General features: G+C 44.9%; 1 protein-coding gene across 5 annotated transcripts in view; it reads left to right on the forward strand.

Annotated features, from left to right (window-relative positions):
• PSTPIP1 (proline-serine-threonine phosphatase interacting protein 1) overlaps positions 1-15,264 on the forward strand; it is a 46,142-nt gene that overhangs the window by 13,533 nt on the left and 17,345 nt on the right. For 4 of the 5 annotated variants that reach the window (XM_042824079.1, XM_042824082.1, XM_042824080.1 and 1 more), the window contains 5 exons: positions 2,191-2,265; positions 11,308-11,407; positions 12,028-12,062; positions 13,138-13,244; positions 15,118-15,180. In XM_042824079.1, the coding sequence (XP_042680013.1) occupies positions 2,191-2,265; positions 11,308-11,407; positions 12,028-12,062; positions 13,138-13,244; positions 15,118-15,180 (380 nt within the window). The remainder of the gene's footprint in view (positions 1-2,190; positions 2,266-11,307; positions 11,408-12,027; positions 12,063-13,137; positions 13,245-15,117; positions 15,181-15,264) is intronic. The other variant, XM_042824083.1, reaches the window with a different exon arrangement.

Genomic DNA, 15,264 nt, shown 5'->3' on the forward strand with positions numbered 1-15,264 from the left:
GGGATGTGAGCTGTCAAACTGAAAATTCATTATTTCCAAGTGTGAAGAGTCTCCCATCAAAATCCAAAGCTATTTGAATTGCTTTTCTTGATCACCAGTGGAAGCATATTTTATTGCCACATGTCACAGAGTCCTGAAGTCACATCAGCCTGCCTGTAGCTTCACTTTATCTGCTTAAAATAGCTCCTTTGTGACTCATAACTTACAGAAATCAGAATTGCATTGCAGGCTTCAGGCAGCTCTGCACTGCAGCACACATCTGATGCCACGCTTGCCTATGGTTCAAAACGTATTAGAGGTTTTGCTGCGAGTTGCAGGACAAAGTTCTTCCTGCTTTGTGGTAGAGGCAACAAAAGACTTTCCGCAGAGGAGAAAAAATACATTTAGAGTCATTTTGCAGATCTGAACACTGCAAGAACAGGGTGTTTTCATGAGTGTTTGTACACCCCAAACCACTGCAGTGAGTGTACACAGGCCCTCTATCTGTCTCTTGGGTTTGGTGCCAGAATTTCAACAAGGGCCCCTGCAGCAGCTGCCCTGAGTGCTGGCACCTCTGCCCCGGCTGTATGGACTCCAGCTTCCCACCCTGATCAGTTACCTTTGTTCACAATAGCCCTGCCTGATCCAGCCGAGAGCTGAGGAGCTTGGGCACTGACAAAGAGGTCACATTTCATAACAAAGCCCTAGATTTAAAACAAAACACGTTCCAGCTGTTGGTTGCTGCAGGGAAACCCAAAAGCTGCATGCAAGAGCATCAGAAAGTGGGAAAGATGGCACCAAGTAGTGAAAAGATGTCAGCAACCTGTCAGACCTGTCTGACTCTAAGCTAGCACAGTCTGGGGTGAGGTCTGAGAAAGATTTGACACAATGGTTTTGCAAAAGCTGGGACTGGCTTAAGAGCTGGCCATTCTTGTTTGCCTCAATATGCTGCACATAAAGCTGCAAACCTGCATGTGAGATTTCACCAGAAGCACCAGCCCACACGTCCAGCTAGCTGCAAGCTAGGTGTCACACACAGACCGACATGCAAAGGTGCAGTCAGATGTTCTCAAACAGAGATGCACCCAAACAGCTTCTCTGTGGCAGTACCAGAAGTCTCACCCCAAGCAAACTGCTTGAGCTCAGTGTGTAGCAATTATCAAGCTCAGGGGCTGAGCAGGAAGGCAGGTCTGAGAACAAAGCAGTGGGACTGCACAACTTTCACTTGTGATGCCTGCATCACAATTCCTTCTTTTGCACAAATAATGTGTCTCTCCAAGGTGCTTAGTCACAGGCTCAAAAGCCTATGGAACGCTTCAAAATCACTCCTGAGAACTGGACTTACCTTAAGCAAAACGTAAAATAATAATCATCCTAACCACGCTGTTATCTGTGTTGACCATTCGACAGTATTCAGCAGCTACAAAAAGGCAAAAAGGCTGAAAACCCAGTTCTGCCTTGGCCTTACACACAGGTTTTAAAACATTTTATGAGAAAAAAAATAAATAAATCTTTTTTCAAAGAGATGAGAAACTTCTTCTGGAGCTGGGGGAGGGGAAAGCAGTCAAGAAATCATTCTATTCCTTTATTAACCATGGAAACAGAACCACTTTCCTGAGTCATGAGTTACAGTTCCCCATTAGGTGAGGCATTGCATCACATCGTCGTCCCACCCCCATCCCAAACTGAAGGGCCTCACCTTATAACCAGCACAGTTACTTCCCCCTCTGCCTCCACTGCAGCACTCAAGAAAGCATCTTATGTACCCAGTGCTTTCCTATTACTCCCACTTCCCACTCACTCACAACCTCTTTTTGAAGAGATCCTTTGGCACCCACTCTTCCTTCCCTCCAAGCCTTCACTTTGGCCACCAAGTCAGCCCTCACATTTTAGCTTTCTTCTGCAAAAGAGGTTCCTGAGCATCTTCATTACATTTCCCTTCATGCATCATCTTCTGGCTGAATCCATAGTCTGATCAAAGTCATGAAGATGAGCATTTGTTTTCTCTCATTTCTTCTAGAAATAGCTCAACCAAAATATTTTAGAGGTAACTGCTAGCACTGGAATAGAAGAGATGGAGAAAATGAAGATAGAAGAAATAAGGAAATGCTATTTCTCACATTTCCTACCTCAGATGCAATTACAAGAAGAGCTTTGTAAACACGATGCTGCTACCACTAGGAGAAATTGAGAAAGCTTTTCTTTTAACAGAGCTCAAGCAGAAGAGAGGTACGGGAAGGAGCTGGTTCAAATTGCCCGAAAAGCAGGAGGACAAACAGAAATCAAGTAAGGAATTCTGCTATTTTTGGTACTAACACATTTGCGTTGGAAGCAGTATCAAATATCAAACAGCTGCATTCTGCCTACGGACAGGGTCATGAGCTGCTCACGTGAGTGAGTTGCCCAGTGCTTCACAGAAAAAATGGGGGACCAGCACGGTTCTTCAGAGCAGGACTTGGAATACCTCCATTGGGAATTGCCAATAGGTCTTTGCTGGAAAAACAAAATTCATTTCAGCTTCCAAAAGCAAGCAAAGTAGCAGGGAAAAGGGAAAAGGAAGCTGTTGGTAAAGGCTTAGGATGGTAGGCTGGCAGGTCTGGGATGCCTAGCAAACCCTGACAGGCTGCAGCAGAGCTAACTGTCTCCAGCACTACTAGCTTAGATGACATTAAATTGTGTTGGGAGGGAAAGATTTATGTTGGCACAGAATTTGACTTAATAAACACTGCTGATAAACTGCTGCTATTACTGATGGTAGCAGCAATAATGAGACGTATTTGTCATTAATGTAACAAGTAGTAATACAGTAAGAAGGTGGAAAAGGATGAATATTTGGGATCACAGAAGACAGGCCTGAAAGAGACCTCAATCTAAACAAAACAACTTTATTGATCCCTCATCTGCCCTGTATCTCATTTCTTAATTGCCATCTCCTTTTTACACCTGTTTATTACTCTCTGTTGGTGTAAGCATGGTTTCCTGCTCATATCTTATTGGAAAACTTGACCTCAAGCCTTTTCACCATCAGGACGTGCAAGCTGTAGGCAATCCCCTGTAGCACTTACTATCAATGTGGTGGCATATCTAGAGAGGCAGGGAAGCTGTCACATTAATCCAAAGGCCTGGTAATGGGGAGTGCTGAGGCTCAAGTCCAGAACGCAGGCAAGTCTCTCGCTGCTTTATCTCTGCCTTGCTTTGAACTGTGCTTTAGGGTACAAGAACCCTACCAAAGGCTGCTGGGGAAAACTTGCACCTTCCTGCTAATTTGCTTCCTGCAAATGCTCACATTAGCAATCCAGAATTACCAAAAGGCTCCACCTGGATTTATTTACTGGCTGTTCAGGGCAGGTGAAGGAAACATGTTCAGACACAGAGCTTTGGCTTCTCTTCTGTGACTTTGTGGATAATTCACAGGTCTGACTTTTCCTAAGGAATTACAGTAGATTGATTTATAGGCAGAACCAAGCCCCAGGGCTGAATATTAATCCATGCTCCCCTGAAGCTGGAGGAGGTTTGGAACCAAGCCCAGATCCGGTCTGATCCATGCTTTATAGCTTGGCATAGATAGAAGGCTGAATATACCAACAAAACACATTGCAAAGCTGATTTGCTGTGTCTCCATAATGCCATGCCTGGCCTGGGTAGTGGCCACCACTGAGCAGATTATTCTTTTGCTCTCACAGCAAGTGTCTCACTGTGCTTATTTCTGAAGCAAAGGGAGCCCACCTGACTTTCTGTCATTCAGCATACCTCTGGAGTCACACACTGAATGACATTTGTCCAGTCAGTGCTTTACAATCAGGAAGAAAAAAAAAAGGGGTCTATTTGGTACTGGAACTATTCATGGAAGTGAACTATTTGGTTTGATGCCTTGAAATTTTTGACCTGGTGCGTAGTTTGTATTTATTTAGATGCCATGTGTCACTGAAAGCAGTACTGCCCCAAGGCTGGTCCTTCAGAGAGACCAGAGGCAGGGAACACATGTACTACCTTTAAAAAAAAAAGCAAAACAAAAAGAAAAGCTTGGAAAGCCCGTTCTACAGCTGGCCCCACATATTACCCCAGTGCTTCCCCCTTATATGGCTCCCACTACTGGGTAGCTCACTGAATGCCAGTAGTTTTATAGTTACCTGGCAGGCTGAACAAGGACTTTCACATCTCTGTATGTATCCTTGGGTAGCAATATCTCTCAAATGAAGTCTAACTAAGGTGTTGTGCAGGTATTAGTCCCTAAAACTTGCGTTTGGCAATCACCAGGAAAAAAAATTAGCTTCCTTTTTTTTTTCTTCAGAACGTTTTGCAGAACTCCCTGTGCCATGCAATGTATCGCAGAGGAGCAAAAATTACTCATTTTAGATCACTTACTCATTTCCTTGCTAATGCAGAATTATCCTCTGGTCTGAAATTCAGTCATCTTTTAAATATCTCTGTTGCTAAGGCATTCTGTCACTTCTCCTGGGAAATCATTTCACACTCCAGTGGCTCTTAATATCAGGAAGGTGCCGGTATCCTTCTAAAAGGCTGATAAAGAAAAGGAAGATCATCCATCCTCAACAACCACCCATAAACTTCCAGAGTCAGAAAACACACAGAAGACCTAAGAGAAACAACTGCAAGGCCAATTAATTCTGTTTAGCACATTATAAACAACCCAATGAATCGGCTCCAGAAACCTCCCATCATTCCAGCACGGTCAGGGAAAGCAGGGCAGGAGAGAAATGGCACAAAGCCGAGGTGAGCAGCTGTGCTTGTGTGGAGCAAAGCCTCTGCAGCAAACCCACGTTACGGCCACGTAATGGGGACAAAAATATGGGGACATCACTCTGAGCTGAGCGCCAGCAGGGGACAGGCTTACAGAGCTGCTCGCCAGAGGTGCAATTCTCTTTCTGTCAGGTCCTCGCTGCTTTTTAACACCAGTATAGGAAATGGCTGAGATTAGCCTGCAGCTAGAGAGAGGTTGCTATCAAAACAAAGTCAGAGAGGGAGATGTGCCACCACAACCATTTTTTCTCTCCTTTCTTTTAAGTAAAGCAAAAGCAGTGCTTCTAAAATGAGTTGATGCCGGTTACCATGGGCATGGCAAACAAATACTGCAGCTTCCAGCACAAGAAATGAAAGCTCCCTGAAAGGCTGCCTAACAGCCAAGGCTCACCATCACTCAGTAGCACTGCCTAATTCAAGCAATTGTAGACATTCTGCCTGCTTGCTGTTGCCTCGAGCACTGCAGCTGGTAGGAGCTACTTCCTACAGGAAAGGGAGAAATCCTCTTTTGACACTCAGCATGGATCTCACTTAGCATTTACCGAAAGTCCTAGCAAGTTCACCTCAGTATACAGAAGGGTGCACATGTCTAAATCGACACGTAATACTGCAAGAAGGGTCTCACAAGCTTAGATCAAAATCTGTTCTGCTAAGTACCTTGTCTTCAACACTAGATCCACAAAATATTTCTCCTAAATAATCTTAACGCCTGGTGGGTCAGAGGCTGCCAAGCCAGCAGCAGCTTTGTATCAAATAGCCCCCAATGGAGCTTTCTTGTATCTACCCTAAAACACGTTAGCAGCCACTGAGTCTTATAGCAAAACAGTGCACTTTCCCATTAAGGGCCTCTTTCTGTGTTCATTTCTAACCTGCCCCACCACACTTATCATGTCAGCTGAGACATTCCTAACAGAAGCAGTTTAGCATCTTGTCGTGCGGTTTCTTGAGGCATATCTGTACTGGTATGCTGCTGCAGTCCCACTCTTTTTAGGCCTTACAAACACACAGAGCAGCATAACATCATCAAAGGAAGGAAAAAGCTGCTTCTTTTAGGTAATCACTGGGTGTCCCAGCACAGCTGCAGATGCACGCTGTCTGCAGACCTGGGAGGGGACAGGGCATCCCTGAGGAGTGGGCAAGGTGAGGGGACCACAGCAGTCACAGCAGAGTGATGGATGCTGCCCTGAAATAGACCTCATCTGTCGGAGCTCAGGGCTAAAGGAGAGAACCACAGAATTACAGAATTGTAGGGGCTGGAAGGGACCTCTAGAGATCATCGAGTCCAACCCCCCTGTAAAGCAGGACCCCTACAGCAGGCGTTCAAATGTCTTCATTTCCACTTGTTGTTAAGTTTAAAGCCCTGTTAACCCACTTTTTTAGCTTGTATATAGAGACACACATACATGAATCAATATTTCCTAGTCTCTAATTATTAAACAAACTATGAAAAGGATGATTACAAAGCTACAGCCCTGCTTTCTCAGCAAAGGCCAGGTTACACCCATAGCCAATGAAGGAGAGGGACCTACACTTTACAATGCTTAAACTGCCATATATTTCTGTAGCCTCATATCCTGTGCTGCACACATGGGACAGGATGCACAGAAAGTGGGATTTTCAGCTAAGTTATAAACAGGGACCAAATCTGCAATGTTTTGACACACAATAGATAACTCTCAGCAGAGCTCACGCTTTGAGAGGAAACATCCTGCAAGGTTCTGTGCAACAGCTTTGGGCAACTCTTCAGCAGAAAAATATGATAAAAAATATACTACAGAGCCCAGTTTTCAGGCACGTCCTCTGCTTCAGCTGAAACAGAGCCTCTGGGAACTCGTCTCCTCTGTAAAGCAACTGATGTAAACATGCAGGAGCTGGTTAAATTCTGCCCAGTCTGACAACAGCTATATTTGTCATTTGCCCTGCTTGTCTCTTCTTATGTATATGAATCCTTCTGCTTTTCTTTCCTTCTTTTCCACTAACATCTCCTTCAGACCCTGGGAAAGGGCAGTTCCTTCAAGCTTGTTCCTGCTCTGCCCTTCTCTGCAGTTTCAGAGAATACAAGGTGAGGGCATCTGTAACAAAATGCCAGGCTGCTGCTTCCTGTGTACAAATATAGGCTGTCTGTCATGTAATACACAGAAACATCTGTACTGTTCTCACAAAGCAAGCATTTCTGAACTGAGGCTAAAAATCATTTTGGAAGGTCACACTCTTCTGTTGTTAGATACTTTCCAATTGAATGTTTTGAAGCTGTACAGGGTTTATACACTCATGTGTGTGTTGAGCTTTCAGGATGCTGCGAAAACAAATTCAAGCATCTACATGAAAGACCTAAACCTCTGCTCAGTTCTTATTAAACCCAGGCTAGATAAGTTCACCAGTGTCCAGGACAAATGCTGCGCTGTTCTCTTCCCAGGAGATGAGGAAATTCAGTTTTATGTTAAAGCACCTACGTTGTTTCGATGTTTTTAATCCATTGGTTTGAATGCCTGATAGATAACCCTGGATTCATAAGGGTTCTGGTTTGCTCCCTTGTTCCAGCGAAGTCTGGTGCGATTAGTGCAGAGGCCAACCCTGGGAATGATGCAACCCCATTTCCAGTCAGCTTGGGGCTGCTCCTATTTCTCACACTCATGTGAAAGTACTCAAGTAAGTAGCAAGTGCAAAACATGCACACAGACACCGCAGGACTAGAGTGTTTGGCGCTGTTTTCACAAAAGACAAGCTCCATCCAAGCCAACACAGAGCTCAGCCTGCTGCACAGTGGCTGGCATGACTCACAGTACTAACTAATTCAGACAGACTGACTCCTGGACTGCAGAGGACAGAGCAAAGTGCTGCCTGTACCTTTCCTCCTGCACAGGTGGCTTAGCCATCACACCCAGCTGACCTGCACACAAGTCTTTCCAGTTGCACTGGGTGGCTTTGCATTTCTGCTCATTAATCCTCAGAGAACAAGCAAACACCAAGGCAAAAATGAGTTCCTTGCTTGCACTACGTTTCCACTAAATGATGTTAGACAGGGTCCTTGCATGCAGCACTCTGCTACGTGCCTGCCTAGGACATGGGAGGGAGTTATCTTCTCGCCTAAAAGCAAACTGCCGCCCTCTGCACGTACACCCAGTGCAGAGAGTCTGAGTGCAAAGCAATAGAGAGCAGATGCTTCTGCATTTGTTTCTCCACACCTTGCTACCACAGAAAGAAGTGTCAATAATGGCACACTGGGTCTACCCTATGTGGCAGGAGGAAGTAGAGATGTTAACTGTGGTCTCAATGGGACTGGCAGCATGTTGGCTTCAGAAACACTTCATCAGAAACTAAGCTAAGCTACCAGCGGCAGAGCTGGAACAGGACTGCTGGAAACTGCTCTGGGAACTTCATTGGGCAGAGGCTTCTCCCAGCTTCAGAAAGAATGTTAAAAATGTTACCCTAAGAACAGAGCAGCATAGAAATGAAACCTTACTGAAAAGATGATCTTGTTTTAAAGGAAGGTGGAGTTATTTTCCACTTCTATTCACCAAGCAGAGACTAAAAAAGAAAAAAAGAAAAAGAAAGGAAATTTAAAAAGAGCTGTGGTTTTCCGGTTAGAAGAGCCTTCCTGTGTCAAAACGTAAAGGGGCTCTATGAATTACTCAGAACAGTCTCCATTTGAGGGAGGAGGCAAATACAGGAAAAACCCACCCAAACCATCGAGCCTGCAGTGGCACCAAAAAGCAGTGCAGCAGTGTACATAGTGAGCATATCTGTGTGCAGAGCAATGTCACGAGAGCTCAGCTACCTGCGCCTCTGGTGCCATCAATTCAGCCTCTCATGGCTGTGAAGAAGGCAGCAGAGCCCCATTGCAGCACACTGCCTGGCAGCCCCAGCGTCCTATTCCACAGATCCTTGTGGTCGGTGCCCAAGAGAGCCTGGGTTGCCAGGTAGATTTGGGAAGTCCACTTTGGAAAGTGTTTTGAAATCTACGGAGCAAGAATAGTAAAACAACGAGGTGCTTGTAGCGAGTTTCTACTCTCTGTATTGCCCAGCTCCTTCGAAAACCCTGCCAGCCTCTTCCTCCCTCTCCGCTTGAAAAAACAAGCACCAAAAAGCGCCTATTTTACAACAGCATCTCCATTCCTCTGCAGTTGAGTAAGGAGACCCTGCAGCAAACGAAGAACGTTTCAGCCGCTAGATGGCAAAAATCACCAGGAGTTGCTGCAGACTGGCCGCTGCTCTGGATCTGGCTGTTCCCCATCGTTGCAGATTCAGGGGCAATCCTGTCTGTATCTGAAACTCGTTTTAACAAATGCAGTCTTTAAACATTTGAGGGGAAGCCTTAACAAACACGCACGATGAATTCGTGTAACTGTGACACCTGCAGGAGCCCGCATGCAGGGATGCCCAAAGCAAAGGCTGTGTTGTCCGTAGCTGAAGTGCTTGGAATTGCCACAGAAACACCAGAAGTGAGGAATTTAAGAAAGAGGAGAAGAGGCAAACTGCAGCTTTTCTCGAATTATTTTCAACCCCCAGGCTTTCCAAGCTGGCCAAAGAGGTGCTACAACAGATTGCCACAGTGCTGAGCAGGACCACATCCTGGAAGGACAAGAGACTGTGAACAAGTATCCCTAAGAGTGACATACCTTCATTTTTAATGCTTTGGAATAAAGCCTTTCCCAGTCTTATACAAATGTCACACCAACACAGATGGGATGGGTAATAAGTAGTATATATACACTGTGTATATATACTATATACACAGGAGGGCCATCTAAATTAAAATTCTCGTGTATTTCTGCTACACGAGGTGCTGCCATAAACCCTTCAAAGCACTGAAATGATATATTTCACTGATACAATCAGAGCACCTAGCAGCAAAAGCTCACCTACAGAACTGCTGCTGCAGCCAGCACATATGGGCTGGCTTCCCTGCAGCCCATAAAGGAGTCATAAAGGAGTACCTGCTGGTTCTGTGGGTCAAGATGTGATTTACTTACCTTCCTGCAGACGTAACTAGGCTCAGTGACATATCTGCTACCCCTTCAGGCCCCATAAAGATAAGGGATCTGATCGATTGATTTCAGAAAAAAATTATAAAAATAAGGAAGGAAATGGCTTAAGTCTATTCCAATCTACCTGCTGACTATGGCCTTAGCCTAAGCAGCAGCTGGGGAACTGGTTGGATCTCAGAGCAGGAGCAAGAGACCAGAGCTTTCTGAATTAGCAATTAAATACTGTGCATGAGGCAGGTATCTCTCTGGCTCATAGCCAGATGCATTATTGTCCCAGAAGACAGATTAATGCTTACAGAAAGCCAGCAAAAATAAGAAAAGTTTATATGTGTAGCTTAATATCACTGACTACTCTGGTAGCTCTTATGCCTGGAAACAACGACAGAAAAGCAACAAACTGCTTTTGTCCTTGATACGTACTGAGGATGAGCTGTTTTTCAGTATGCATTACAGCAACTCTGTCAGTCTTGGTATAAAACCTGAATCACCAACGCTGATGAAAAGATCTCTGGGAAAAACAGATGAACACAGCACATAAATTAGTATGTGTGGTTTGCAAGTGTCCCCTGTTCTTACAATTTCAGTATTTACTCATTTCTGGGATGATGCTGCTAGCACGTTCTCCACCTCCCACTGGAAAGTCCACATTTAAAGCTGATTTTATTTCATGTGTACATTTAATTTTTCAAAATAATCCATTGGAGGTTGTAAGTAGGGAAAAAATCTAATTCAGCTGCTGATATCCAACTTGTTACTTGATCTAGACCTTTTAATTAAAGGATTTGGAATAAATCCTTTATTTCCCCTTTATGTTGAGAAAATTGTTTCAAGTCCCACGCTAGATTCATTTTATGCAAACCAGGGTACAGAAGGAAAAGTGAGCGAAACTTCAAAATGATTAAATATTATTGGGATAATTACTGTCACAAACAGATTGATTTTATCATACATGTGTCCTTGAGAGGATGCTGCAGGAGCCCAACAAGTAGATGAACACTCATGTTTACTTGTTAAAAGCAAAGATTTGGAAGTGGATCGCAGGGCAGTTACTGCTGAGGACAGATCCATCCTTTCCCATCACCTGAGCACTTTACTTATGCCTGGCCACGTGGTATTGCAGGTTATGGTTAGGAAAAAGATGCCCATCTTAAATTAACCTATTTGTATCCTCCATGTGTCTCTTAAATCTCCTGGAGCATGCCAAGAGATGCAGGATTTCCCTGCCCATCTGCACATGGCTAAGAAGACACACGCATCCTCTTCTGGACTCCCCTAATAGCTGTGGTTCAGCCAAGGAGATCTTGGAGGTTTTTGCCCAGGCTCCCACCTGAGGAAGTCAGAGACTCTCTGCAGAACATTTTCCCTCAGGGAACCATACAGCCTAGGGCCTGAGGAGGTGGTTTCTGAGTCTGAAAAACCTCCAAATCACAGTGTAATATTGGCTTCTGTGCATGAAGACACCCTTCCAGCCTACCAGCCAGGATCTAGAGCTCATCATTACACTGAAGGTGACTCACAAACGGTGCTCTTTCCTTTCTCATTGCCCCTCTGCTGATCTTCATGCTGCTTCCTTAAAAAGGACTTTGGATTGCAAAAAGCCAGGACAACGAGAGAACTATAATCACCCCTTCACGTCCTCCTGCAACACTATGCTGCCTTAGCTGTGCACCTCCATCCAGGTGAGCAGCATCGCATCAGTGTTTGCTCCTCTCCAGGCTGTACATCACAGCCCGGTGCTGAGGGCTGATTTCACAGCACGGCACATTCACGCTGCGAACATCAGCTCCCTCGGCTCTGTGTGCTGCATCTCCTAAAGGCGAGGAGCTGCACCACGCGGGGGTGCTAGGAAAGCACAGCAGGGAGGCTGCTGCTCCAGCTGCAAGGGTGAGCAAGGAGGAAGCATTCACCGTGCTGCACTTACCACGAAGGGTGGGGTTGCTTTCTCTACATTCCAGTGCTCCGAAGCCCAATTTCCCTTGACCGCCCTTATTTCACTCACTTGACTTGCACACATTGGTAATGTGGAAGAACAGAACGTTCAGTTACAAATACTGATTAAAAAAAAGAGGGTGAGCGTAAGGAGTTCTGCAATTCCTTGCTTCGTGGAGCATTTTATTGCATTTCATAGGGTAACAGGTTGATGTTTTTTTGTCTCTTAGCATGGTCAATTTTTATTGCAAGGCTGTTAAGAGCTTAATTTCTATGAGGATCTTTTGGCTGAGGGAAAGTTTTGCCTCTAGATTCCCAACCCATCCTTAGAAGCCTGTGCTAATGAAGCGCTTTTGTTTTTATCTCCCAGCACACTGAAGGCAGCATTTGAGAAGCTCAAGCAACGTAAGTATTCGTATCTTGCTTTGTGACCCAGGTTCAGGCAGGCACACTGTGTTGGCACCCTCTGGGCTCTTTCATCCTCTCCCTCTTATATCGTTAACCTTTCCATCTCAATCTGTTCCTCTACAGAGCATGGAGGGTGGGGGGCAAAGCACATTCACTCACTCACTCACGTCATCCTCCAAGTCTGGGCACTGAATGCAGCCCCCAGAGGCACAGAAAATGGCTTTCTCCTCAAGTTATTTTTCTCCAGATCAAGCTGCAAAATACCAGCTCTGTTCCCTTTTCTACAAGACACTAACATCCACATGCATCCATAGGATGCTTTCTAAAAGCGCCCAGGGCAGAGTTAAAATCTTTCACACTGTCATAGCCAGTAGGACAGCGTTATCTGGGTATTGGTGCCTGCTGTTCAGATAACAAAAGCACTCTTTCAGAAGCAGCTGGTGAATTAAGGTACTTTTAGAGCCTAGAAGGGAGAAGCTCAACGGTTTTGGAAAGTGCAGGGCTTCATTTCAGAGCCACCAAAGCTGACAAATGCAGAGAAGCTGCCAGCCATTTCAAACAGCATCAGTCAGATGGTCTGAAATGCAATCCAGCTTAGCTGACCCTTGGAAATTCTCAGCTTGCAAGCTCCCCTGCTGACATTTGTGCTGGGGCAAGTGGCAAGCAGCTCCCATAAGCAGAGAGAATGTAGTGGAGGGAAGGCAGACACCAGAGGGACAATGGAGGTCCTCCCCCACCACCACAACACCTGTGGCTGGAGTAAATGGGGCCAGAAAGAAACGCAGGGAGATCCTACACTTGCTAAAACAGCTCCAAGCAGGTGCTCCAATTCTGCAGCAAGGGGTCTTGCCCACATCACTTGTGAGCACTGAAAGGACCTGCAGTAGGCCCAATTCAGGCTGTGAGCACCCTCAGCAATGTCAAACCCCTCATGTTTCTACATGTACTTCTTTGCTGAAGGTTGCTCTGTTTGGAGCAAGCTGTATGTAGCAGCCAGATCTTAGAAATATCTCCTGAAAAATGTGACTTCACCTCTTTCCACTGACTGCACATGAATTCTGATCTGCTTTAGAAATTGAAAGCGTTGGAAACTCTCATATCCAGCTGGCAGGAATGCTGAAGGATGAACTGAAAGGAATAGAGGAGTTCCGAGAAAGGCAGAAGGAACAAAGGAAAAAGGTGAGGAACCAGCCAATCTTTGATACAGGTTGGGTCAGCGGTCCATTCTGACGGCCCATCTTCAGCCATAGGCTGTGAATACTGCAAAAGATAATGAAATGTGCCCAGTTACCCTTCTCTCTCCACACACTAGACTGTGGAAGAAAGCCTCTTTCTAATCCCAGCTGGAAATTAAGTAATGCTCTGAACTCTGGAGGCAGAGGCTTTAGTCACTTTTACTGCCTCTGCTGTAACTGCTGATGCTATTCTTATTCATGTAAGAACTTAATCCATCCTTTACTCTTTTTTATATCCTTGCTAATTGCATTGCTTTGGCATGATCCTGCATGATCTCTAACATGCACTAAAATAAAGAGATAACAAATGCATCTAAAATCATAGGAGGAAAATGATTGTTAAGCAGAATGCAGAACATACGCCGAATACTTAGAATAGCATCAAGTTGATGCTGTGCAGTAAAGTTCAGAGAACATTCAAAGCTATCTCATGCTCTGTGGTCTCATTATCTCCAAATCCCCAGGAAAAAAAAAAACAAAAAAGCTCTCAATGGAGACAAGTGGTCACTCTTACACCTCTGGTTCCATGGGCTTGAAGACAAAGAGCTGACATCACTGAAAACAGTGATTGAGGGAACAGTATAATCAAATACCCTGACCTTGGACAATGTTAAGTAAAGGTAAATGTGTACGAGCAACATCCAATACAGCAACATTCTCATGTCCACAACCCAGACACACAGGAGCTTGGAGCAGCACAGAACTATGAATATCAGGGGGTAAAACCAGTGCTACTACTGAGATTTGATGTGCACAGCAAATCACACAGGCAAAGACAGCGTGCTCCCAGCCATCAGAGTTTGTCTCCCTCGTCCCCATCTCATCACTAGGATCTGTAAAGAGAGAGAGGCTTTTCCCTGCTGAAAAGAATAAGCTTGGAACTCAAATGAAACTGTTATAGGGGCTTGGAAAAATACTCAAAACTCCTTTGGAGTCTCGAGACCCATTGTAAGATGTTTTCTCCTTCAGCACGTGGCTGTGAGGAAGTCAACCTAAGACATACTGGAAGGTGTCAGCATTTTTGGAGATCTCACATAACACTGTTCTGTGTTTGTGCTGGATCTGCTGCAGCTGCCATCAGGACTGTGCTATGAGCCTGATGTCAAGCACGCTTCTGGGTGACCCCAGAGGGAGTTTTGCTTGAGTAGAATGTAAAGATCAAAGGACCAGAAGTCCCACTGAAGAAACCCATGCCCTGCCAAATAGGAGCATATCTCGTGGTCACACAAGGCTGGGCATAACAGAATTAAAGCTATAAAAGAAAACCCAGCACCGTCTTTCCATTGCTGACCAGATTATGTTGTGGAAATCAAATGGCACAGAGCATAAATTTGCCAGAAGCAATAAAATATAAATTACACAGGAACTGTTTGAGTTCAAAATGGACAATTACTCCTGGTCACGTGGGCGAGACTGTGGTTTGGTCTGTAAAGATGCGAGATCGAGCTCTTGGACCAGCAATAAGCTCTGCTAGCAGAGCTGATGGGCACTGATGGGTGTTACACTATTAATCTCCTTAAGGTTAAAAAAAAAAAAAAAAAAGGAGGGGTGAGGGAGGGAGAAAATGAAGACCTACATCCTCTCTGCTATTAATGGAAAGCACTGAAGTAGAATTATCTTGGATTATTATTATTATTTTTTTTACCTGATGCTCTCTGTGTCACTGAGAAGCCTGTCAGTTGCAAAAGCAGAGTGAAGTCATTTTTTGCACAGGCACGTGGCTTGTAGGGAGACACTGCCAATGCCTTGCCTGATCCTACCAGCAGGCAAGGGGGAATGTCCAAAGAAATGCTCACACTCCTGTGTGTTTCTTACAGTACGAGTCTGCAATGGAGCGCATGCAAAAGAACAAGTTGTCCCATTATAAGAAAGCAATGGAGGTAAGCAAGGAGGTTTTCTGCAAACTCACTCCACCTTGAGACTGTACCACATGAAAAAAGATCAGCAGTGTGTGTGTGTGTGTT

Source organism: Centrocercus urophasianus, unplaced genomic scaffold (assembly GCF_019232065.1).
Source record: "Centrocercus urophasianus isolate 14NV4802_14NV808 unplaced genomic scaffold, USGS_Curo_1.0 seq_23, whole genome shotgun sequence".
Lineage (NCBI taxonomy): Eukaryota > Metazoa > Chordata > Aves > Galliformes > Phasianidae > Centrocercus > Centrocercus urophasianus.